The 26,057-nt window shown below is 38.6% G+C and overlaps 1 protein-coding gene across 2 annotated transcripts in view; it reads left to right on the top strand.

Annotated features, from left to right (window-relative positions):
* Window positions 1-26,057, top strand: part of SPAG6 (sperm associated antigen 6) — a 105,117-nt gene that overhangs the window by 20,057 nt on the left and 59,003 nt on the right. For both annotated transcript variants that reach the window (XR_011920946.1, XM_072412736.1), the window contains exon 3: window positions 8,664-8,830. Coding sequence is in view for 1 of the 2 variants with exons in the window: in XM_072412736.1 (XP_072268837.1) it covers window positions 8,664-8,830 (167 nt within the window). In the remaining variant the exon portion in view is untranslated. The remainder of the gene's footprint in view (window positions 1-8,663; window positions 8,831-26,057) is intronic.

Below are 26,057 nucleotides of genomic sequence, written 5' to 3'. Positions count from 1 at the left end.
TTCAAGCCATGTTCAGATCTTGTTTTGGTTGTCCGATGAAAAAAAAACAAAACACTTTGTTAGTGAGATTTATTGACTTTATGTTCACAACAAGGCAGCAAAGCACAGGAACATTTGATGAAGTGTATAGCTTTCTCCGACGGATAGAAAAAGAAAAAGCGCATAGAAAAAGAAAAAATGCTGCTATCTATTTCTCACTCTTTTTGTGTGTTAAGTGAAAATCTGACCTAAGTTCAGTACCAAAACTGTCACAGTTAGTGGCATGCAATTGCATGCAGAGGTCTAAATACAAAAGGACAGCTGGATTTGCTATACATAGGTGCTTTAACCTTATGGTACCTTATGCAGGTGTCAGGACTGTCAGCTAGCTGTTACCCTTTTCTCCTTTTGTGCTAAATGAAAATGGTTGTTTGCCCTTTTTTTTTTAAAGGTAGAACTAGGCCAGATGACAATGAGAGACAGATTGCATGCACATAAAGGTGCCCTTAAATATCTGTGCCTAGCTCTCATTTTATATATACATGCAGAGTTGTAGCTACATTGTCTGTTTGTTTTGTTTCCAAATGTAAATGATTTATAAGAAATGGAAAAAGAAATATAAATATAGTAGCAATAATAAATGGGTCCTAGCTGAGTGACATTTTTGACTTTTACATGAATAAATGTCATTAAAGAATACTTATCTTCTGCATCAAAATTTTACTAATCTCCAGCAATGTCTTAAGCTATATACACTTGTCAGATGATTTTCACCTGATAATCGCCTCAGGTCTAATATCGGACAAGAATTGGCCATGTGTACAGCGATCATAGTCTGTTGTTCCGACGACCGTCCTGGCGGATCCACGAGTAACGATCGATCGTAATGGAAGTGAAACAGAAAAAGCACAGCGGGGTGCCACTCCGTCCTCCCCTCAACTCTCTCCATAGAGCAGAAGGATGCTGTATGTACAGAGCTCATTCATGCATCATGCAGTCTTTTGTTGTTGGAAAGGATCGTGAAAAATCCTTTCCAACGACAATTATTGCACGTGTGTACGTAGCCTTAGTAAGCATTCTCTCCAAACGCACCAACGGTGGCTGTATGGCATTTCCCAAAGTGTGATTTGTGATGGTGACAACGGTAAACCATACCTGCCTAATGTGTATTGAAATGGCCATTTGTGTTCCCTTTACACATGTAACAGGGTGATGACACAGGAGCAGCATTGAGAGACAGGGATAAAGGGTTGTCAATCAGGAACAGGAAGTTCCTGGGAGGACCAGCAGTTATTATCTAGACGAATGATGCAGATGCTAAAATAATGAAAATGAGTCTTCAAAGTACAATTAATGTTGAAGATTATAAGAGATTTCCTAATAATTATATTTACATGTACCTAATGTATATTCACTTGTGATCTTATTACTTATGTCTGCATAGCATAATTCCCCTGATTTACCCCCTATTCTAGAGAAAATCACTTTATTTTTCTGGTATCGCTAATTTGCTAATTGCTTAGCGATTGTATTATAGGAATGTTTTATGTCAGTGATTGGATTGCCAGCTACAATTGCTCCTCATTCACATCTACAGGCTTACCTACAAAGTGTTAGACTTTCCTATGCTGATGGCTTAGCTCTCGCTGATGGAAGGAGATTAAATTGCTAGCTACAAATTGAATTCTCCTCTATGGGCTTGGCTACAAATCGCTGATGGGGGGAGATTAAATCGCTAGTTACAAATCACGGTTAATTGAAGGCATTAATGATTCATAGCAGCAATTATTCTATGGTATATAATCACCCGCGTCACATCAGCCTAAAAAGTTGGAATAGTTTAAAAGCTGCGCTTCAAATGTATTTTGACACACAGCTGGCATAGGTACCTGAATCTGTACTTGGATTAGCCTCCAGTTATCAAGACTCAGTATAGGAGGATGAAGGAGCAGCAACGTCAGCCAATCAGACTCCACAGGGCTGTTATCCTCTATTTGGAAGCTTTCTTGGAGGGGAACAGGCAATGTGATTGATATTCATTTACTACTGCTTTCATTGTTCCATCACAGGGTGGAACAGGTCGTTAACCAGGCTTGAGTAGATTTGCTGCAGGCTCCAAGGGCCAAGTCATGTTATGTCACTAACTGTCCCTCGAAGGGGTCCACAATCTAATTTCCCTATAATAGTTACACAGTCCAAGATAAATTTTTTGGGGGAGGAAGTCAATTAACATAACTGCATGCACCGGAATGTGGGAGGAAAATGGAGAACCTAGAGAAAACCCATGCAAAGGGAGAACCTGCAAACTCCATGCAGATAGTGTCCTGGGTGAGATTCGAACCTGGGACCTAGCGCTGCAAAGGCCAAAGTGCTAACCACTGAGCCACCGCCTACACCCGTTTTGTCCCTAGTCTCAGCCCCACTGCAAGCCTAATTTCACCTTACATACTGTGTGTGACAGCTCATATAAGGTGTCAGTGTAATCACTGGAGCAGAACTCATTTAATTTAACTTTTGAGGAACTACATTAGTGAGCTGAAGGGTGCAATGTTTTGCCTGAAACAACTCTTTAAAAGAACACAATTGTTTCCTATTTAATGTGTCACACAGAGCTAATAACTCATCATTACACAACAAAAAGAACAAGTGAATTATGGCAACCAAAATAAACACTGCTTGTATGAGTTGCTATAGAGATGGCAATACAGTGGTGTCTGCTTTATGTTTTTATTTTTGGCCTCATCTGAAATGATCCGATTCTAAGAATAAAAAAAGAATAACCGTACACTTTATAGATATTTATTATTCTATAATAATGCATTATTGCAAGTCTACCCAGTGCTTGTTTCCAGAATCCAGTGCCCGGTACTCTGTTGCATAAATCTGCATGCTGCTGAGGTGCCATACAGTCAGAGAGATCACATTCTTTTTGCAGAGGCCTTGAATAGGAGCATTGGTTGGAGCACAGATTTGCTTTCCTTGTAAACTAAATTAATCTAGTGAGCTCTGCGGAGGAGCAAAGCCGCTGCCTCTAACCAGTCAGCTGTCCCCTTCAGCTATGTGGCAGTTGCTGCATCCAGTTTCCTTGCAACATCCAAAACATTGCTAATAAAGTTGTGCCTCTCAGTAGAGAATTGTGAAGATTGATAAATAGGCTGCAAGCGCTGACCTCTTTCTGAAAATACATGTTGTCTGGTTATGTTGGGCCTCAGTACTTTAGGACAGTGGTCCCCAACCTTTTTTTCAGTAGGACCTGGTAACATAGAATAAAATTTTGCTGCTATATGGACAGCTTACACTATGCTATTCTCAGCAGCTCCGGCTCCTTTAGGCACACTAGCTGAGAATAGCAGAGCGCTAATGTGCTGTCAGCTGCCATTCTCAGAAGCTCCTATGTAAGCAGTATGAGGAGAGTCGCCCATGCGCCCGCTGGTTGGGGTCCTGACGCCACACTGTCAGCTTTAGAGCTGTGTAAGGAGGACCAACAGTGCTCCTACTGCCGGCGCTTCTGCCTCCTGTCATTTGCGGCCCCCAAATGTACCTGCCACGGACCGACACCGGCACCACTGCTTTAGGATACTGACCTGAAACAAAAAATTCAGATCCTGAAAGACAGTGAAATCAGAACTATTATTTGCTTACTTCTCCTGTGACCAAGAACTTATAGCTATGGGGTAAGTATAACTTCCAAGAAACTGATATTGTTCAGAGGGAGAGGGAGTTATTTAATGAAATGGACACACTTTTCTATTTGGTCTTTTAACTTTTATTTTTAGCATTTAAAAAGAAAATCTTTTCCATAAATAAATGTATTTTACAGGGTGCACCCCTGATAATGGGGTGCATAGCACAAGCTGTTTACTTTCAGGCTTTTTCCTACTGAAACATTGTAGATATCCTATTTAGCAGTTAGGCTCACTTTGTGGATTGTTTTGGGTTCCTCAGCCAACAATGAGTATATTTGTTTTTCATGTGGTGCAATTTATTACTTTTAAATATGAAAATTATGATATTTAGTGTTCTCCCTAAAAAGGGTTAGAAGAAGCTGTAGCTGAGGGGCAGCCCCTGTATTATGATATTATGACCTAACTTTTCAGTTACTACCCAAAAACACTCAGTCTGCTAGATGTGGGGTCAAAAAGGCTATGAATGTTAGATTAAAATCTCATACCTCCTAGACTGTAAACTCCTCCGGGCAGGGTCCTCTCCTTCTCCTGTGTCACTGTCTGTATCTGTCTGTCATTTGCAACCCTTATTTAATGTACAGCGCTGCATAATATGTTGGCGCTATATAAATCATGTTTAATAATAATAATAATATCTTCTAATTCCCATTATTGCAGTTATATACTAAAGCTGTATTTTTGTTTAGTTTAGCAAGGGTAATGACAACTTCTACCACCCAAAAATTGAACCTTGTATTGGGTTAAATCTGAAAGAAATAAAACTCTGACTAGGGTTCTCTCTGCTTACTCCTCTATGCAAAGCTTATACCATATTGTCCCATTATGCACAGCATATTGAAATGATATGATACATTTACCTCTGGGGTTTGCTCTTCTCTACCATTGTAAAGTTTCTCAATTCTTGCAACCATTTCCTTCTCTCCAAGACACAATTTTTTCCTGCTTGCACTGGGCCTATTGTCTTCTTTCTTGGACCATTTGGCAGACACTGAAGATGTAACTTTAGTGCATTCAGATTTGCGTTACATTATCTTGGCTTCATTATACAGATGCCAGGACTGTACTGTGCTTATGTCACAGTCAGTGTACACATTCCAGATATTGTATTCGGTTATTTATTGGTTTACTTATAAAGTCTCTGCTACCAAAATACCTTACCTACTTTATTTCATTCCTTTATTCACTTACAGAACAGCAAACAAGGTCTAAAATTTTAGATCCACTTATTCTAAATTGCATACAGATGTTTCTTTTTGGCTATTATCAGACAGTTGACTTGTCATAGTTCATACCACAATTAGGGGTATAGTTATTAGATGTGCTTGTTTAAGGCTGGTAAATGGGTGATACTTATCAGTGTTTGTTTGTCAGTTTACATAGTGGTTATGTAAACCAAAAAAAGTGAACATGGGGAAACTGTAACAACACAGCAACACAAGGTAATGTTATGTGCAATGCCTAATAAGCTTTTAAAACAAAAATGTTTTTTTTTTTTAAATTAAATTCTAAACCTTATATGTAGATTACCCTAACCTACCCAAAACTGGATATTTGACATTTATGTTACTTTTGTGTGTGACCTATTGGTTTATGTTAGCTGCCACAGAAAAAAGAAGGAAATAGATTGACATTTGGTAGTATTGTTCTGCGTCTGGCGTGTCAGAACTCAAGTCAACCGGAGTGCATAATTGAATGGGCTGACTCTCGGATTTGCTAAATTAGCTCTGCAGAGGGCTGCACCTACCTAATTACTAAAATAAAATACTGCAGAAGTGGGGGCATTATCATTTTTAACCCACTGAATACTGCAGAACTATAAAAAAAAATTTGCAGTAGTTTTAATCCAAAAAAAAGTATTGAAAATTAAGGAATAAGGAATAAGATAAGGAATTAGAGTATTACCTTCTAGGGAAACCTTTTTTTCTTGTAAGACGAATGATTCTTAAACTATAGGATGGGTCACGGACATGTTCGTGATGGTTGCTACTTAGCTGCGTAGCTTTGTTTGTGGATGGATCAGTGATGAATTATATAAAACAGTGAATATAAGTACCACAATAGACACATATGGGAACAGGATCATAAACAAGGCTTTTAGGGGGAAATAGGGAAATAAACAAATTCTGAGCTCTGCAAGAGGGGACCAGGTCAAATTCAGATACTTACAATGCTTGCAATACAAAATATTTACTGATAAATTATGACTGCAGAGCTGCATTAATGGATGTTTTTTAATCTTCTTAGTGTTCTGGTCAAATTTATTATCTCTCACAATATATGTTTTTTTATAGTGTATACATATATATATAGTGTTCTCCCCAGCCCCTTTTAGCTGGGTGCACCACCTGGCACTTTACAGCAACAACCCAGCTGTTTTTCGGTGTTTACTAAAGAGTTGGGTAACAAATACAGGGCCTGCCACCCGCCTACAATTTCTTCCCACCTAGCTAAAAAAAATTTCTGGGTTAAACACCGATATATATATATATTTATAATTATTAATACAATAATAATAATAATAATAAACAGTATTTAAATAGCACAACATATTATATTATTTTATAACATATTATGGAGTGCTGTACATTAAATAGGGATAATATGGTAACAATTTTCTAATTTCAGTTTTAGGATTAAAAATGTAGGTAAATGTGCTTTAGTGTGAAAAAATTATTGTGAATGATGTGAAGTTTAAAAAAAATAAATGATATAAAACACAAACTTGTCAAATAATAATATTTATATAATAATACTTTTACAACTTTGTTCCTTTGTCATACATAAGCATAACATAAACATAAGCAGCAATTTAAAAAAAAAACAGGGTATTAAATAAAAGCCTTATGTGTTCTCAAGTAAATATGTAACTTTTTATTTTAAGGAAGCAGTTTCTTCATAGCATTATGTCTGATGTTGTTACATCTGGCCTGGACATTGAGGCTTCAATGACCTCCGGTCCCAAATGGGTTATACGTCTTGTATTTTTGCATTTCTATCATTTTAGCTAAGTAATATGTAATCGTATACCTGAGCACCCGATAGCCCTGGTGGAGCTGAGTAACCATGTTTCTGCCACTGGAAGTTGCCTGTACTACATCAAGCCTGTAAATATAATACTCGTGTCCCGCACATAACCAGCCACAGATGTTCCATGTTTTGCTCACACTCTGCGTCCCTGTAATGTGGTGCATTATTCAAAATAAAATATTGACAGATTTGTGTATCAGTGAAATCTAGGAGCAAAATGGAAGCAAGGGAACTTCATTGGTGTAGCATAGGGGACTAATTTGATCCAGCTTGTGGATAGCTGAAAGTGTCAAAAAGAAAAATTATGGAGGGACTGTGGCACTTTCCTACAGAAGGATTTATTATAGGAGTACTGCAGGTTTTTATGGATCATGTCGTTTAAGGGAGCTTTAATTCCAAAAAATTAGGTCTCTATATTTTTTATTATTGGATTACACCCAAGTACAATGTAATAATTGTGTCAGTCCTTATCAAACCCTGCTGTTAAAGCATAACTCCAGCCAGATGCACAGATGAAACAAAATATATATCAGTCAAAGGATTTATTGCGAGGTCACAATTGTGATCCATTCACCAGCCAGCTGGAGGATGCTAGCGTAGTGTAGGATCTGATTTTAGATTATATTAAAGTAAGGCTAGGTACACACGTCAGATGATTGTCGTCCGATAATTGCCTCAGGGCTGATATCGGACGAGAATCTGTCGTGTGTACACCGTTGATCCTGGAGGATCCACAGATCACGATCGTAATGAAATTAATGGGGAGAGAGCGCAGCGGAGTGCCACTCTGTCATTCTCTCCCCTCTCTTTCCAATGACAATTATTGCACGTTTAGCCGATTATCGGGCGAGATCCATCTGACGTCTGTACGTAGCCTTAACTGATTATTACTTGGTTTTAAAGCACAGTGTATCATGAAAAACTAACTGTCTTTTGTTTTTTTCCTGACCAAGTCTGGAACTGGCAACTGTTAATTTCTCAAATACATTGCCTGACCTCAAACAATTTTCCAGTTTCTGAGTGTGCATAACAGTATATGATACCAAAGACCTAAAGTTTTGTTATGCTTCTCCAAACTTCAGTGCTCTTCTATCACTATTATGTATTCACTGGAGCTGGAAAACAATATGCAGTGTTCTCCCCAGCTCTTTTTTAGCCCTTTTCTGTAACCACCAGGCTGTTTTCGGGTAGTTACTGAAAAGTTGGGTAACAATACGGGGATACTGAGAAATTGTGCCTGATTCCCTAAAGCTCTCCAAGGCCGGAGAAGATATACTTCAGTGAAGCTGGTTGATCCAGCAAACCTGGAACGGATCTGGTCCAGGATTCAAAACATTTCCCAGAAAATAGCAAATTACTTAAAATTAGACATTTATTCCAAGTTTGTTGGATCACCCAGGTTCACTGATTAAAGTGTATCCAATCCAGCCTTAGAGAGTTTTAAATAATCAGGCCCAAAGTGTGAGAAGAAGAAGCAGTTTATGTGTTGATGCTGTGAAAAAAAGCAGCAAAAGCCATTTTTGCTTTGTTCATTTTTTGTTGTGTGTCCCATTGAGATTTTCCTTCACTTCCTGGCCTGGAGTCATTAAAGGAAGTAAGCAGAAATCTCTGCAGTCAACAGAATTTGCTTAGTGATTAGTTGTTGGAAGAGTCAGATACCTCCACTAGAAGATTTACTTTTGTTCTGTCTCAGTGATAGTGGCCACCAATTCAGGAAATAGGAAATGGGTGAGACAACTGAATAACCCAACGTTGACAGAGGCTGCGATTAAATCATAACAAGACTCTTAATCCTTCTCTGCACAATCTAAAACAAGACTGTAAACACAAGTTCCATCATGACTGGTTTGCTTTAATATAGATCACATGATATACTGATACAGAAACTATTATTTCTTTTCTGGTCAGGACGATACACCTTCACACGTCTTACGATGTAATATTCCTTTTTCATTTTCTCCTGTTTCTTAGGCGTTTTGTCTTTGCTGCGGCCCCTGCTTCTGGATGTGGTCCCAACTATCCAGCAGACCTCTGCTCTGGCTCTTGGGAGGCTAGCCAATTATAATGATGATCTGGCAGAAGCAGTTGTTAAAGGAGACATTCTTCCACAGCTTGTGTATTCACTGGCCGAACAAAATGTAAGTCAATACTTTATGGGGATTTCTTTTTTTTCAGATTTTCTGCAATTGTGGCAATTAACATAACTAGTATGAAACAAAATTCTTCCTCTAGACAGGTCAAGTTCAAAGGTGGCTAGTCATTAGATTTAACTAAAGTAAAGTGAACCTGTCTACTGGTTAAAATTCATAAACAATAACTTACATGAGACAAACATAATGGCTGTTATTTTTTCATGTCTCTAAAGTTAGTTGCCTGATTGTGATCTGTATACTCCTTTTTGAACTGTTCAAATCACTAACCTAGCACAAGAAAGCTAATAAAGTCTTCTCGAAACTATTACATGCATATTTATTTCTAAAAAAACAGAAACAAAGGGGTGAGTATATGGGAAATAAACTATAGCATTTTAAGAAACAATAATGGTCCTTATATAGCATTTTATTCCTTTAGGTTGAATTAAACTTAAAGTGCCTGATTTATTAAAGCTCTCTGGAGAGGATACACTTTTATCAGTTAGGCCGGGTGATCCAGCAAACCTGGAATGGATTTCTTCGAGTCATTTGCTATTTGCAAGCAAATGTTTTTAATGCTGTACCAGATCCATTCCAGGTTTGCTGAATCACCCACCTTCACTGACGAAGGTGTATACTCTCCAGCCTTGGAGACCCTTAATAAATAAGGCACATAAAATGAAGATTTCCTATGTTTTAGGAAACAACTAGAAGTGGTAATTTTGTGTAAGCAACACCCTGAAAATGTTACTTTGTGTTATAAATTCCTACTGAAATTGGCAGTACGCCTTCTGCTTTGTAAATGTGCCAGGTACTTCTGGCTGTATGTCTGCAGTGTGAGATCGAAAAAACTGCTACTGCTGACTTTTAGATCCCTTTTACATCCACAGTGTGAAACTGCTGGGCTGGCTGCTCCTGGTTGTACACCAAACTGCCAGGGCCTACCAGGGAATGGCAAACCACACCGCAGGTATCCCAGTTTGCAGCAGCAAAACGGTTTTAATTTTCCATTCATGTAAATAGGAGTGGATGGGACTGCATTTGAGCCTGCAGCAGAACTCTGTGGCTTTCCACGGGTCTGAATGAGCTCATAGCCTCTAGAGATTTGGAGCGAGATGTGATAATGTTCTAACATGGCAAAGCAAATCTTTGCCTCTATCTGCCACTACATAAACAGACAGTTCAGAACAAGGAATCAGTAATAGGAAAAGATCAGCTACAGGGAGACCTCAGGCAATAATGCAGACTAGTCCTCTGCCTACCTTTCTTAGCCACAGTTTAATTTCCTCTTCAAAAAAGTTTTCCTTAGAATTATTGTAATTTCTAGAATTGGGGCCACAAGGTAGCTGCTATTATTTTTTTCAGTTCCCTTTGTAACTGGTTTACCTTTGTGATTGACTTTCGTGATTTACAAGATGGGACCTACACCCCCATTTTCCCTTCTGTACAATGAGGAAAATCACTATTGAGACATCGTAAGTTGGTGGGACTACACACACACTTCATATGATTCTGTTCCAATATGAGCCTCAGGATTCAGCACAGACGAGAATCTGACATGTGTGCAGCGGCCGTCTTGACGACGTTCATGGGTCCACCCTGATTGTTTTTTTTTTGTGGTTGTTATGGACTTAGACATTAGAGCTATGTACACACGTTAGATTGTTGGAAACGACTGTTGAAACGACCAAGAAAGAAAAAAAGACATAAAGATGAAAGAATAAGCGATGTACATACATTACCATTCTGCTCTATGGAGAGGGGAGAGGAGAGAACGAGTGAGTGGCACCTCACTTTGCTCTCTCCCCTTTACTTGCATTGTGGTAGTTCGTGTTTTGTCGTTCGTGGATCGGCCAGGACGGATTCACGAAGGATGTCAGACAGCTGCTGTACACACTTCAGATTCTCATCCGATCCTAGCCCTGAGGCGAGAATCGGACGATAATCATCTGACGTGTGTACGTAGCCTAAGCTAAGACCTTTATCTAATCTGTATGCTATTAACCTTTTCCAGTGGTCATTAGGTTGTGCAAAATGCAACAGGCCACCTAGTGTGTAATAATTCCCATTTAGCTTTATTAATGATCTTGGCTGTGTCTTGCTTGATGCCACCCCCTGGGTCTGCCTGCAGCGCTCCTTACGTTTGCCCCTCAGGGTTGCCCCTAGCCTTGCCTGTGCCTGGCTTATGTGCTGAAAATTCTCCCATTGTATCAAAGCGCATTGCTGAGTCCTTGTGTTTGCATAAATAATTCATGTGTATGCTGATTAATGCAGTCTAAAAGACAGGCTGTTGTATAGTGCAGACACTTGACCTGGAATAAGCAGGTGGTTGTTTATTACATTTAAATGGCCCCAGAAGGAAAGTGTAATCTGTTAAAACCGCAACACCTAAACCAAAACAATTCTCTTCACCCCTAAAACATATGGTAGTATCTGCAGTTTACAGAGATTAGTCATAAATATATGCAGGAAAAAAGAATATCTGTGTTCCCTTATTAGCCAGTCTGTGGAAAGAGACAAATTATTCACTATATTGGTTAAGCAATTCTCTGTTTATTTCCTTTAAAGTTTTAGAGCACAATAGCTGGCTGATTTGTGTTTTTTTTTAAAAGTTATTACTGAACAATGGAGCAGTCTCTTATTTGCACAGGTGCATTTCAAAGGAATGGTTTTGTTTCAGAACAACAATTTTATTTTGGAGAAACAATTAAAAGTAACTTTTAGGTCTTCAGGGAACTCCTAGTATAATCGCTATATCAACAGCTCATGGTACATTAATGTGGTGGTCAGTAATAATAACATTAAACAGGATTTATATAGCGCCAACATATTAAGCATCACTGTACATAAAATATGGGTAGCAAATCACAGTCAGATACAGACAGTGACACAGGAGGAGGAGAGGACCCGGCCCAGAAGAGCACATAATAGGGGGGGGGGGTATGGAATGGTGGGTAGTAGTAAGTAGTAGTAAGTAGTGAGGGTTTTAAGAGACAGAAGAATACAAGTAGACAAGTTTTAAAAAATCAGGTCAGAAAGGTAAGTGGGACAAGAACTGTGGTAGGGTTTGAAAGCAAAACACAGCTGCTTGAATTTGATTCTCAGGTGAAATGGAAGCCAATGAAAAGAACTACAAAGAGATGCAGCAGAATAGGAGAGGTGGGAAGGATGGATGAATCTGGCTGCAGCATTCATATTAGGGTTTAGAGGAATCAGATTAGTAGGAAGAGTGTCTTTTACATTGCTGGCCGTTGGAAAGAATGTCACCCTTACTGATAGCCAAAAAGATCATTTGTGTCAGTTAAACTGACCTGATAAACATAAACTACTCATTGCTCAATGAACCCCTAGCAACCCCTGGAGGAACCCTGGTTGAGAAATATTGTTTTGTAGTTGTTAAAGTTTCTAGAAACTGATGTTCCAGGTGCCTTTTCCAGAGATATACCTGGAATGTGATGGCTGTCCTTGGAGCAATACAGACAGTCCTAACTTCACCCAGTCACATCCAGCCACTGGCAATTACCTGAATATTTAAATATGTTTGTGCTGGCTTACTTATAATGATTTATAGCTATGCTTGTCTGAGCCAGAGCTTCACCTTAAATTGCTTTGTCAACTGTCTCTGGTCTCTCAATCTTCACAATCAGAAGCTGCAAAATAGTGTAGGAGGTAAGACAGTTGACAGGGCTGTTCATATCAGACCTTAGATAATCTCTGATTCCCTGACCCCATTTATAGTGAAAACCCCCTTGACGTCTGACAGTTGTTGCCTTGTTAACTTCCTGAACTAATGCTGATTACACATTCTGTCTTCCAGTTATTAAGTAGCAATAACAGTATCAAACACAGAGCATGGCAATTATTACACATTCCTGTGAACTACAGGACACTGTTATACGATACTACAAGGCACATTATACATCTAAACTCATAAACAAATGTGAGCAGTTTACCAGTCATTAGATGAGGTGTCTGCATTGAGTTTGTTTATATCATGTTTTTTTTTCACCTGGTTATTTTTTAAATGACAAACTTCCTGTCTCTGGGTGGCTACAGCAAGAGGTCAGGCAGTGTGAGACCTACAGGAATTCTTAGACTTCAACTTCAAGGGACTCATGAGAATCTATGGAGGCTGTTGTAATAAACACTTTTTTCGAAAATGCTTTGACTTTAATACTGTCTGGTCCACTGACCAGAAAAAGTTATAGTGATAAGGAATTTTGTTGTGTCACATTAATCTAAAGTATGCTTGGTCCAGGTTGGTGGTTTAAAAGCACTTAAAGTGTACCTGAAGTCAACTCAGAATTTTCACTTTACATAAAAGGGTAGATAACCATTTTATGTAAGGTAAAAATTCTGTTTTTTTTTTTTTTTTTTTTTTTTAAGTGCAACACCCTTTAAAAAAAAAAGAGTGCAGCAAGGCCACCTAATCCTAATGAATGGCAGGGCAGAGCCTCCCGGGATAACTACGTCACTCATCTCGGGAGGCTATTGGGCACCCAAGCATGCGCAGAAGGAGACCTTTCATCAAAAGGGGAAAAAATTGCCCATTTCATGCATGCGCAGTGAGATCGGAAAGTTTTTGCCCCATCAAATTCACCCAATATTGCGCCTGCGTCGGGTGAAGAAGAACTCGGTAGAGTAGGAGAGCATGCCCAGCGCCGCAGCCAGAAGACAGATGCTGGGCTGACGTGGAACCCGATAGAAGAGACCTTCGGACCAATCAACTGCTCTGTATTTTTTTTGTTTTGGGTGAGGTTTGAGTTTACTTTCTCTTTAATTCAGACACTGCCAAACAATTTTGACATTCCTAAAAACTAGCTAGCAATGGCAGCTACCTTACTTTTTTCAAGAGGAACTGAAGCCTCCATCGTATGGCACCACCATGTCCCTTTATTCTTCCTAATGGAGACGATTATCAGCCATCTTGTGCTAGGATGACATAAGTTCATTCATTCCTGGTACACGCAAGGGCAGCTAGGATTGCCGGTTTTCCTATTCACTATTTACTAACACAGAATTAAAAAGTTCTGCCTAAGAGCTGGCACCACAAGGTTTCTACCTTTCTAAACACCATGCCACTGGCCAATGTACAGTAAAGAAACAGAAGGGCACAAGTGGTATGGCATAGCCTTTCCTCCATGGTGGGCTAAGTCTTGTCAACCACTATCCCATTGTCCAATCACAAGACCATATCAGGCACTGGGTACAGCCGAGACCATTGGTGGCCGAGAGACCAATGGTGACATGAGGCATGGCTTAACCTTAAAGTAACTCCTTCGCTGACACCAACATCGTCACCCCAGATTTTTTTTCAGGTGTGGGACAGTTTCTGCAATTGTTCAGAGGAGTTCATTGAAGTATGCCAAGATTGTACATTGAGCTGCTTAGTATACATTCTACAGAACATATGAACAGCAATAAAATATCCTTTCTGCAAGAAAGAGCCACCAATCTGCACTTTTTTGATTTTCAGGTTTAGGTGCACTTCATGTTAAGGATCTCTTTAGAGTTCTCATTCTTTCTGTTGTGTCTGCAAAATAAGTAATGAAATGAAAACTCCCAGGGATAGAGGACTTGTAACATTTTCCTGAGGTGACTGCACTAGGTGATTCTGCTAGTAACACTCCTCTAGTCCTAGGATGACAGCCCCATCTTTATCAGGTCAACAAAAATAGGACGAGACCAGCAACCCCACCCCTCACCTATTGTTTGTAACATAGAAAGGTGTGGTACTGTAGTTCTCTGAGAACAATTCAGTTGATTACACACAGGCAGAGAACTCCGGAAGTTAAAATCTCTGAAAAGATTTTTATTTTTAAGATATATATGAATAGATATTTTTTTGAACCTATTAAACAGGTATGGGAAGAATGCGTCTGTTGGTATATTTATTACACCAAAAGGGAACAAATAGGAGAGGTTCATTGTTAAGAGTTTACACACCTTTTTTAGGTAAATTGACAGAAAACATCCATTAACTGACTTTATCCAAGTTCTTTTTTTCTGGATGGTAATAGCAGTTCATTAATAGAAATTAATTGTAGTTGTATTTGCTATTGGCATGTTATAAAGGGTTAGAAGAAAATAGCTTTCCCACGTTCTATGTGTTGTGACACATTTTTTAGCCGCCCCTTTTAAATAATGTTATGAAAGGTAGGAAATAAAAAGGAAAAGAGGCTTGTAGGCTATTTTAAAGTGTTTGTTTTTAAGTTTCCAAAAAGGATATTACTAACATTTATGTTGATAAATCAAAAACAATACTGTAGTGAAAAGAATTAGGCCCCTCCCATTGTATTATCATGGTATGGGCATTGCTAAACTAGACATACAAGTTCTCATCTAAACAAGTTGCTTGTCTTTAGGCATTTAACAAGCGTAGGTAATATCTTGTTACCCGACGCGTTTCGTCACAGGGGCTTCCTCAGGGCCATGCAACAAGAGTTTGTGGTGTCAAAACGGTATTTGTTCAATGCCACTGTGGTTTATAAAATATGGGTGGATAAAATGTAGGTGGATAGACAGTTTACAGTTGTTAGTGTGTTTTAAATTGGGCAAAAATATTATTTGTGTTCCCAATTCCAGGAGATCTCATATATGATGCCAGATTGTTTATGTTTAAGTGCAAGAAAAAAGTTCTTAGAAGAATTTTCTGATTGGTCCTAATTTGCTGAGACTTTAAAGATACTAGCAAAGTACAAGGCAGCAGAAGTGATAAGTTCTGCCTCCTATGGGCGAGAATGTCAGCATTCGAGTTTAGCAATGCCCATCCCATAATAATACAATGGGAGGAGCCTAATTACATTCGCTACAGTACTATTTGCATGTTAATTTATTTTTAAGTGTTTCTCAACCAGTTTTCATCCAGAGATTACTGGGTGTCATTCAGCAATTTGTCCCACTTGGGTTGGATACCTCTGACAGCAATGGTCTTTTTGGCTATATGTAAGGGTGACATTCTTCCCACTGGACAGCAATGTAGGAGGCATCCTTCCCACTGACTACTACACTAATATACTGTGAGCTGTGGCTATAGTAATATAGCAGGGATCCTATATTAGAGTTATTTCAAGGGTTTCCTGTGTTGAAAATGTTGATAAATGTTTTAATTTGAACTTAGTTTGATCAATGTTCATTTCAATCAACTTGTTTGAAAAAAGTGTCAACCTCTGATGGCTCCACCATACACCACAATCAATACCAACGGAAGAAGATAGCATGGAGATAATTGTATTGTAAGCATGGTGCATAGTTAGATTGAGAGTTCTCATAAACCCATCAGATACTTTACAAATGGAAATTTTTGACCTGGGAATCTTTTTGACTAACTGAAGTCTTTTCAATTCTGCACTTAATATTGATCACTTTTCACCAATCAAATTCAGAAATGGGAAAATGACTTATGTTCAATTAAATAAATGTTTGAATAAAATCCTCAAGCAACCTGTGTCCTGTGTATTGCCAGCATAAACAAACTTTCACCTCTTTGATATTCTATTGGTGGTATTGGTAAGTCTTGTTGTTACTGATGCTGGACCTTCATCAAGGAAAATAACTATTTATTTTTCCTTTTTAGTTTCTTTATCCCTTTGAAGTTATACACAAACCTCTTCAGTGATTCCCTTTCTCTTTTCCATCTCTCCTCATAAAGAATAAAGCCAGGTCCTGAGAGAATGTTAAGTTTCATTGAAAAGGGATCAGTAGCTTTACCCTGAGGTGTTTCTATATCATGCAGCCTGCCAATGGGGTGCTTAGCCAATCATAAATTTGTAAATCAGTATAAAAACACTCTGTACACCATCCCAAAGGCTTATTCACAGCCAGACTCTCCCCAAATGGGTTTCCGTTTGTGTGCTGTGCTGCAAACTTTCTCCTTCATCACATCCTAGGATAGGAAGCTAATGGTACATTCTGACAGTTGTGTTTTTATCATTTTTGTTACTCCCTATACATTGCCAGGAAGATTATAAAACCTTACAAACCTGAGTAAGAGTTTTTGAGTTTGTGACTCAGCGAGCTCGAAGTAAATCCCAAAATTACTTGGCAAATATTCCCGATTTGATCAGGAATATTCTCTAAGTGCTAACTGATGGAGTAATCTGTTGTCAGCCGTGTTGGTAGGATGAGTGGGCTTTTCTGTTACAAAGAGAAAATCATTAAACGTAACAGAAGCAAAAGGCAGGAAAATCGGCTTAGTCCAAGACGTCTGCACTTGTAGAGACTGCAGGCTGGTAAAGAGAATTGTTTTTCTGTGGTTTGTGTTATGAGATCAACTTGATATACAGCGCCCTCCATAATGTTTGGGACAAAGACACATTTTTCTTTCCTTTATCCCTCTGCTCCTCAGTGTACAATTTTAAATCAAATAATTCAGACATGAATAAACTGCACATGCCATACTTTAATTTCAAGTTATTTTCCTGCAGTTTCACCATGTGGAAATGACAACAATGTTTATACATAGTACTCTTCATTTGAGGGCACCATAATGTTTGGGACGATTGGATTCACGAAGGTTTGGATCACTCAGGTATCTTCCATTGCTTCTTAGTGCAGGGATAAGATTACCAGGCTTGCTTCCTCCATTTGGAGTATGTAGTTGCCATTATTCAACAACAAAAAAAAAACTGTGCCAATGACAGTCAAAGACGCTATTATGAGGCTGAAAAACAAGAATACAAATCGTTAGGAACTTTGGTCAAGCTTTAGGATTAGCAAAATCAACTGTCTGGAATATCATTAAGAAAAAAGAATTTACTGGTGAGCTTGGTTATTGCAAAGGACTGGTAGGCCAAGGAAGACCTCCATTGCTGATGACTGAAGAATCCTCACTATGTTTTTTTTTTAATGATTTTATCGAGACTTTAATTTTTATCAAGACTTGTACAGAAATCTTACTATTTATTATTAAATCATTACAATTTTGTAGTCTTGCCCATGAAAGATTTATATTTTGCTCCCTTCAGCTGTACTCAGATTGTCTAAGGCTACGTAAATACGTCAGATGATTCTCGTCCAGTAATCGCCTCAGGGCTGGTATCAGATGAGAATCCAGCGTGTGTACAGCACTCGCCCGACGCCGTTCATGGATCCGATGAGCGATCGTGATACAAATAAAGGGGGCAGCGGGGCTCTTGTCATCCCCCCCTCCATAGAGCAGAGCAGCGCTGTATGTACAGCGCTCGTTCAATCTTTTGTTGTTGGAAAGGACTGTGAAAGATCCTTTTCGACGACAATTATTGAACGTATGTATGCAGTCTAAGGGATAGCGCTTGGTCCTTACACTAAGAAGTGAGAAGTCCTTTGATATGTTACAGTTGCTGCTCTCTAAGTTATCTAAACTTACTACAGCTACTAAATTATCATGAGATTTTAAAAGCTAAATTGTTATTTTTTTTTAGTCTGTTGCCCAACAATAATACAAAAATGCAGCTCTTGCTGTTATTCTTAGCTCCTCTAGGGTTGTTCCATCGAAGACTAAAGCTGCGTACACACTTCCAATTTTTATCGTTGGAAATGAACGACGAACGAACGATCGATTGGTCAAAAATCGTTCGTAAAAAAAGTAACCAACGACGCCGACGAACGAGAATAGTCGCTGGAAATGAACGACCGGACCGGCGGATCGGATTGGACGACGATCGTTTACCATCTATCGTGTGTACGGTCGTTCATTGATCGTCCATGGTCTGAGCATGCGTGATGAACGACACTTCCTGTCGTGCACGTCACTTCCTGTATCGATCAAACGATTGCATCTATTGTGTGTACAATATATGCGATATCCGATATCGTGCAGGATCGTTCGTCGTTCGTTTACCAACGATAATTATTGGAAGTGTGTACGTAGGTTTACCACTATTCTATCCATTGCTCTTCCCGGCTTTATGACAGGAGTTCCAGAGAGTAAAGGGAGGAGGACTAGGGGGGGGGTGCTGGGCTGGAATTGGACTTTTAACAAAGTTTTTTTTATTCTTATCTTTTTTTATTTTATTCTTATTTTTTTATCTTAGCTATATAGCTTGTCAATATGATGTAATGGCTTTATTATTATGCTTCATAGGGAAATAACGAAGCTGACTTGTAAACCTTGCAAATGTGCAAAGTCTCGATACTTAGTTACAATGTTCAAAGTATGCCCGATCACTTGGTGATGACATCACAGCTACTTTGATGACATCAGCACAGCACTGGCACCCAGATAATGAATCAATCCATTGGAAGGTTTCTTTGATTGGCTCATATTCTTCACTCTTCTTCTGGGTTCTTCTTTGTACATCACCTGATCTGGTACTGCTGAGGCGCGAGATTGGGTGATGTAGATGGAGGAAAAGAATGCTGATCTCACACTGCACATGCAATTTTTTCCTGTATCAGCAAAGAGCCTCCTCCGCAGCAATCAAGACCGAGGAGGTGTTACACTTAAAAAAAAAAAAATAAAAAAAAATTACAAATTTACTTTATATAATAGGGCTGTTTACCATTTTATGTAAAGTAAAACTGTTGAGTTTAGATCTGCTTTAAATATACCACTGAGAATGTTTTGTTGTATTTATTCAAAATTTTGTGAGCTAATAAATTTCTGTGCTTTTATTATATAGCACTGTTCCTACTTCTCTCTCCGTCTGTAGACTACACAACACCCCCTTATGTTATGAATATGATGAAAGGGGAACATATCAGTTCTGTAACATTCACCAGTACACAGCTGCACAAGCTAAAGTTACAGGTGCATTTCCATAATTTGTTTTTGCCATCTTAAACCATTCCATACCAGTGAAGAAATGTAGGTTTTTGTCAAAATCTGTGCATCCTTTGCATATCTGAGGATAATATTTTCATGTCCCACTCTGTAATCTGTCATTTTAGGGGAAAAAAAACTAAATACAAAGTTTCTAAATAGGATAAGTAGCAGAAGTCTGATATGAGTATGAAAATATCTATATTTATTTAGTTATGAAATGTATGCTTTGAATTTATGCTTAAATGGGAAAACCCGAACTCTATATAGATGTAAAAGGCATTGGGCCTGATTTATTAAAGACTGGAGAGGATCCACTTTCATCAGTGAAACCTGGAACAGACTTCCTAAGTGTAATGTGTTGTTTGTTAGCAAGTGTTTTCAATCTTGGACCAGATCCATTCCAGGTTTGCTGGATCACCCAGGTTCAGTGATGAAAGTGTATGCTCTCCAGCCTTGGGGAATTTATAAATCAGGCTCACTGTTTGGTCTCAGACTAGGGGTGGAAACAAGACCTGTAAATAAAAGTGAAGCTGCAGCAGGGAAAGGTCAGGTCCTCTTTCCTGACATTTAAGACTGTGCAGTATAACTGGACTGTATAAATCTCAGGACTGGATAGGCAAATCTTATTGGCAAGTAAACCAGCTCTCATATATGCATTGCATCGCTGTAATTAAACAGTGTGCTTGAAGTTCAGCTTTAATAAATCATTATTGTATGCCATCCTTACTTTAATTTCTTTCTATAGGAGGCTTTGATTTTGTCCTGAAACTAAATCTAGAAGAGATATACTCACAAACACAGTTCCCATCTGCAGTCCGTGTCTCCTTCATTTCTTTCTTCTTTTGACACAGTTACCAAACTGCTAGGCCTGAAAGCCTTGCTCGCCTGTAGTCAGTCAGTGAAGAATTTTTCAGTGCATTTGTTCGTATTTGCTTTGTGATGAGTCCAATAACAGAAGAAAATCTTCTGGCGTGATCCTTGGCCTTTTCTCAAAGCAGCATTATGTGTATGGAGCGGAAAAATCATCTCCGCGATCCAAAAAATGAACTTAGCGCACTTGAAAATGATAATGACCCGAGGTGCTTTTGCCCAGATGGCAGAATCCTTGCAGAAGGAAATTGTGCTAAGTGCACCATAGATCCCGAATCCTGCATACATTACATGGCTTGTTTTATTAGCTGTACATGAATCAGTATCTCTGGCATTGGTACACAAATTGTTTTAAGCTGCCAGTGCTTCATAAATCTATGACTTTTTTTTTTTTAATAAGCGCATTCCATTCAGTATCTGCAAAAACAAAACTCCATTCTGCTTGCTTTACTGAAGACAGTTTAATATTCTGGTGGTGTGTATAGCCTTACCCCAGCCACATCATATCTGTAAGCCTTTTGGGAAATTAATCTTTAATCCTTGACTAATTATCATTGCAGATATCTTCCATTTTGTATGTAACAGGTGAAGAAGAACCTTTGAATGTAATCTGCCAGTTCATTTAGCTAAAATCCCCTATCAACTGTTTAGCAAATATAATAGTTAAAGGGGAAGTCCATCTTTAAAAGCCTGAATGCAAAATTGAACATAATTACCAAGGGTATTGTAAGGTAGAGGGGAAGGAATTAATAACTTAATTAATTAATTAATATCAGATGAAAGCATAAGGTGTTGTTTTTTTTTATATAGTTTTTGGACTACCATGTAAAAAATGGCATTTTTGGAAGTCCTTTGGAAGGAATGTATTTACATATGTTTTCCAGGGAAGATTTCCTTTAGCTTTCATACCTGGGCACCAGTGAAGTCCTGCCTGGCCATCTGGAACAATCTTCCTTACTTTTTTATGTGTTTTTTCAATATCTTATTTATATAGCAGCAACATATTACGCAGCTCCTTACAAAGTCCATAGAAATGTCACTGACTGTCTGACAAAGTTCATAATCTAATGTCCAATATAGGTCCCATATATACCATATTTATTTGTTATTAACACAGTCTAAGGTCATTTTTTGGGGAGAGGTGTTTTTTTGGGATGTGAGAGGAAACAGAAGTCCACAGAGAAGACACCGTGCCTCCAAATGTTTTTATTGTTTTTTCTTTTGGGATGTATTTAAAACAGAGAGTCAGACAATTTCACAATCATTCCCTCATAGAAATCTTCCAGGTCCATGTGTTTCAATAATAGTAATTGATTCCACAAGGGAATGCAGTGTTCTCCCCGGCCCTTTTAGCTGGGCGCACCACCTGACTCTTTTCATTAACCACCCGGCTGCTTTTGGGTGGTTACTGAAAAGTTGGATCACAATACAGGGGCTGACACCCGCCTACAGCTGCTTACCACCCAGGTTAAAAAAATCTAGGGATAATACTGGAATGTTTGTTGGAATGTCAGATTCCCTGTCCCTAAGAATTCACTGTAATTGTTTTAAAATCATGTGTATTATTTTAGTTTTTTTATATTAAACTAATACTCTTAAGGGTCTATTCATAAAGGAGTAAATTTGACATTCCCTGAAACATTCCCTGGAGGAGAATTAAAAACTGCCATTGAAAAGTATGGACCAGGAAGATTCTCCACCAGGGAATATTTTAGTAAATGTCAGATTCACTGCTTTATAAATAAACCCCTTGATGTTGAGCTGTTAAATATATCACTTTTGAGTTCATCCTGATTTAGTTGTCAGAGATGATAATTGTACTTACTCAAATAAATGTGGTATTCATTTTTCTCTGCACCCCCCCCAGAATGCAAAAAAAAAAAATGTGAACATTGGACCGTTACTTAGGATGTCTGGATATAGAGATTTGGCTACTTGTGCCCCTACAATCCATACTGCTAGTTGTAAAAAACAACTCTTGTTAACAGTTGCAAAGTATAGAGGAGCATCTGATGACAGTGGGAGGGACAGTGGAAGTCTATAGCTGTGATGTTGGAAGCCCCTCCCTAAAGTGGAACTAAACTGAAAAATTAAAAAAATCACACCTTTAATTCTGCAGATCCCTCAAACACGCTGGAGCAGTTATCAATCGGGTACCATGTCGTCCTGGAATTCCCTTGGTCCCGGCATGGAGGAAGTGTCGGGCTCCGCCATTCTTCTGGCTATGTCACTTGATCTTGCTCTATACAGACGCGAAATTGGGTGACATAGCCTGTTGTAAAGGGGAAAAAAACAGTGCTGACCTCACTGCACATGCTAGCGTCATCTCTAGAAAGAGCAGTTATGAGCCGCCTGGGATGCGTGACGTAGGTATGCCTGGCTTTGAGGCTCTGTGCTCCCATTCTGTCTTGAATAGGAGGGGCTTCACCTTTTTTGAGTGTTGCAGTTAAAAAAAAAAGAATATTATTTTAACTTTGTAAAAAACGGTTGTCTACCCTTTTATATAAAGTAAAAGTTTTAGTTTAGGTCCGCTTTAACTAGCATAATCCCCACCCCTGACCATCATCTCTGCCTCCTGTCTTCTATCTAGCTTCTTTGAGTAGATAAATAAAATCACTATTACATTTAAAGCCCAAAATATGAAGGCAAAGGATACCACAGAATTTATCTGTAAATATTGGTTAAATACACAAATCATACTTGTAATTGGTGAATAGTAATTTTGATTGAGGTTGTACAGAGGGCTGAAAAAACAGAAAATACCCAACAAACAATTAAAACGCAAAAAGAGACAGAGAAATTTGGCTCCAAAAGAGGGACAGTCATTTGTAATGAGAGGCTTATATGTGTTGTCCATAAAACAGAAAAGTGGACAATCCCCACTCTAGTTTCTTTGAATTTTCCATCATTTTCTTGGTCCTCACTTTATATTGATTATCACTTACTTCCTGTTATATCTCAGAGACAGAATGTGGGGGATATCAGTCTAATGGCACACAGCAAAAATAAACTCCCCTACTGTATTCAATATTAACATAAAAAGTTTTGGTTTTAGAAACACTTTAACTATGTATCAAAAATTGAAAACGCTTGGTAAGACTTCTGAAATGATTAGAGCAGCTCTGGTTTGTGTTGGACTTCGACCAGAATGGAACCGCTGACACTTAGTAATCTTAGTAAGACATGACATTAGTCTTTATATATTATGTGGGCAGCTTGGTTAGCACTCTGGCCTTTGCAGTGCCAGGTCCCAGGTTTGAATACTGGCAAGGGCATTATCTGCATGGACTTTGCAGGTTCTTCCCGTGTTTGAGTGGGTTTTCTCCCACATTCCAAAAACGTGCCGTTAGAGTAATTGGCTTCCCCCCAAAATTGACCTTAGACTACATTAATGACATATGAGTATGTTAGGAACATTGGATTGTGAGCCTCTTTGAGGGACAGTTAGTGTCACCACCATGGACTTTGTACAGCGCTGTATAATATGATGGCGCTATATGAATCCTGTATAAGAATAATATACCCTGGACATGAGATAACTGATACCTCACCTGGCAGATTTTGCCTAAATCCTGTGAAGATCTTATGTATATGCACATGAACAGTTCCAGCCTGCAGATCATAAGCAGAATGTGACTGAAAAGTTAGCAAACTTCAAATTAGGCCAGAACCAAGGTTGTCAGCAGCAAACATGTACTATTATATGTTTATGTCTAACCTGGAATGCTTGTGTGACCTAGAAGCTCCTGAGTGTAGCTGAATCTGGACCAAAAGCCATCTGCATGTAGTCAGATCTCAGTTTCATAAATGAACCATACTTGGATGTCTATTGCAGATTTGGTCTGTGTTACTGGTTTATTAATTACGGTATTATCAAGAATAGCCTTTATTTATATGAAGTTTGTTTTCCACTCCTCCGAGTAGAAGAAAACTGACTGAGGAACTAAGGTTTCTTTTCCTCTGTGTATAGCACATGTTGGTGGGGTTTTGAGAATGTTAGCAGAAAAGAACACCAGGGTAGTGTACATAACTGCAGCAGGGGCAGTAAGATTTTGGCCAGAGGAACTTCAAGCTGCCCTTTGCTTTGTAATATAAAAAAAAGTTTAATAAAGAGATCCGTTTTTTAATGCCCAATATTGGCATTCTAATTATATATATATATATATATATATATATATATATATATATATAACATAAGCATAATTTGGAAACCTAACCATCAAACCAGCTAAACGGGCAAAATATTTGGACACCCCTCCAAGGGATTCAGGTGTTTTAAGTGAAGGATACAGTTTATGTTACAGTATATTATATTTAATATTGGTATAACATTCACAGTATAGCACCGACATATTATACAGCGCTGTACAAAGTCCATAGTCATGTCACTTTTGACAGGTACATTTTTAGGAAAGCTTTTTTCTTTTCTCTTTTCTGTTGTAAGATTTTTAGAAAATGTTTATTGCTCTGAACTTAGCCCTTCTAAACACTTTTGGGATGGATTGTAACAATGTTTTTGAGCTACATATTCTTCACAAAGTCTTCACCTGAGCATACAAATGCACTTATGGTTCAATGGGCACAAATTCTCACAGATACACTTTAAAATCTTGCAAAAAGTCTTTTTAGAAGAGAGAGCCGTTGAAGCTGCAATGATGGGGCAACTTGATATTACTGCCCAAAGCTTGTCAACAGACATTTGACCATAGCGTGTATGTATACTATATAAAGCTACACTTTAAAGGGCACCCCAAAATTCATATGTCACTGAAGTATGGAAACAAGTGGCAATATGTAATAAAATAAAGAGTCCAACAGGGAGTTAGACCTACTGACCTCTAGCAGGTTGGAGGACTTGGGAACTTAGGCTACAAAGACACGTGCAGTGGTTCTCGCCCAATTATTGGCTCAGGGCTGATATCGGATGAAAATCTATTGTGTGTACAGTGCTCGTCCTGGCGGATCCACGGTTGATTGAAAGATGGTAATGAAAGTGAAGGGGAGAAAGTGCAGCGGGGTGCCGCTCTGCCGTCCCCCTCCCCTCTCCATAGAACAGAATAGGGCTGTATGTACAGCACTCATCCATGCATCGTGCAGTCGTTTGTCATTGAAAGGATCCTGAAAGGTTCTTTCCAACGACAAATATTGCACGTGTGTACCCAGCCTTAGATGTAGAAAGTTACCAGTGCTGACAAGCAAGTCAACCCGCTTGAGTTTACATAAAACCAAGACCTCTGCTCCTAAAATCCTAAAAAATTCTTCTAATATTTTTCTAATTTCTCTTTATTTTTAAACTCCTCATCTCCATAAAAAAAGATTCTTTGCAGCTGTCTAGCGATTGAAGCTGCTTCTTCAGCATGTGTTGTCTAGAAAGGCAGGAATTAGAGAACACAGAGAGGCAATGCTGTCAGGAATGCTGGCTCAGTAATTAACATTGAAAGCTGAAAATATTGAATATGCGAACTCAGACAGTTAACATATCTGCATTGTAACAAGATCAGCCTTGTTTTATTCCTTGCTCGGAGTGTTTTGGATGCTGAGACAAAGAAGCAATTCAGATGAAACATGAACTTGTATAATCATTTAGTGGAAGTGGAGAAAGCAGCAGGAAAAAAAAAA

The sequence above is a fragment of the Pyxicephalus adspersus genome, chromosome 5 (assembly GCF_032062135.1).
Source record: "Pyxicephalus adspersus chromosome 5, UCB_Pads_2.0, whole genome shotgun sequence".
NCBI lineage: Eukaryota > Metazoa > Chordata > Amphibia > Anura > Pyxicephalidae > Pyxicephalus > Pyxicephalus adspersus.
The sequence above is the reverse complement of the archived record's forward strand: the minus strand, read 5'-3'. Positions and strand labels throughout refer to the sequence as shown.